Genomic DNA, 1,158 nt, shown 5'->3' with positions numbered 1-1,158 from the left:
TCAGTCATGAAATCACTCTCGGAAGTGACTCGAGCTAGCCCAAAATCGCAGATTTTTAGGTCGCAGTTTGCGTTCAGGAGGAGATTACTTGGTTTCAAATCCCTGTGAAGCACATTTGCTGAATGAATGTATTTCAATCCACGGAGGATCTGGTAAAGAAAATACTGCACATAGAAAAAAAAAGGGAGTTAGTTCAGGTTTTCAAGTCGAGTTATAGGTTAAACAAAAACAATCTCAAAAACTCAAAACCTGGCAATGTTCTTCGGATAATGCTTGATTAGACCGTATGATTTGATGGAGATCAGTGTCCATTAGCTCATATGCGATGTAAACATCGTTGAAAGCGTTTCTTAATGGTGGTGGGATTATGTCTCTGATTGCAACAATCTGATTTAAGAAAAATATGGTAATTGTTTTATTAATCAGAAATGGTTTACACGTTGCAAACGCTTACCATAGAAAAACAGTAATATTATGCGATTCAATTTCTAGATATGAAGATCTTTACTTAGATGGTAAAAGATCATACTACCAAATAAGCACTAAACCATCCGTATAAAATCGAAGAAAATGCACGCACAATACTGTTAACATTCAATGTATATTCCCTTAAATCTAAATGTTGTGAGCATAATCAACCTATACAAGCTTCAACACATTCATGCACAAAACATAATCAACCTATACAAGATATATTGAAAATATAACAGCTACTTACCTAAACAATATTTGAATTAAACTAGTGGTTACCATGTTTCAAGTGTATAAGAATCTACAATCCTATTGAGCTCTCTACAATAAGGCTATACACAGATGACTCTAAGTTTAAAAGAAAAAAAAAAAACTGACATTTTCATGATCCATGTGACGAAGCAGCTTGATCTCACGGAGAGTCCTCTTTGCATCAATCTTATTGTCGAAAGCGTTAGCAATTTTCTTGATTGCAACGCTCTCATTAGTTTCAGAGTTCATAGCCGAACTGCAAAAAGGATAAATCTTTCATTGCAACAAATCGTATGAAATAAAAACCAAACCCCAATCCATATTAAAGCTCAAAAACGTTACACACCCATCAATCAATTTCACAAATTTCGGATCAAAAAAGAAAAAAAAGTAGGCAACTTTACCAAACCCAATCCACAAAAAAAAAAAAAAAAA

General features: G+C 33.9%; 1 protein-coding gene across 1 annotated transcript in view; it reads right to left on the bottom strand.

The window, feature by feature from the left end:
• LOC104793316 (mitogen-activated protein kinase 6) overlaps window positions 1–1,158 on the bottom strand; it is a gene marked incomplete in the record, with an annotated part of 3,566 nt that overhangs the window by 1,559 nt on the left and 849 nt on the right. Inside the window, 2 exon segments of the mRNA XM_019226829.1 lie at window positions 250–387; window positions 850–979. Coding sequence (XP_019082374.1) covers window positions 250–387; window positions 850–979 — 268 coding nt within the window.

The sequence above is a fragment of the Camelina sativa genome, chromosome 6 (assembly GCF_000633955.1).
Source record: "Camelina sativa cultivar DH55 chromosome 6, Cs, whole genome shotgun sequence".
In the NCBI taxonomy this organism is placed as follows: Eukaryota; Viridiplantae; Streptophyta; class Magnoliopsida; order Brassicales; family Brassicaceae; genus Camelina; species Camelina sativa.
The sequence above is the reverse complement of the archived record's forward strand: the minus strand, read 5'-3'. Positions and strand labels throughout refer to the sequence as shown.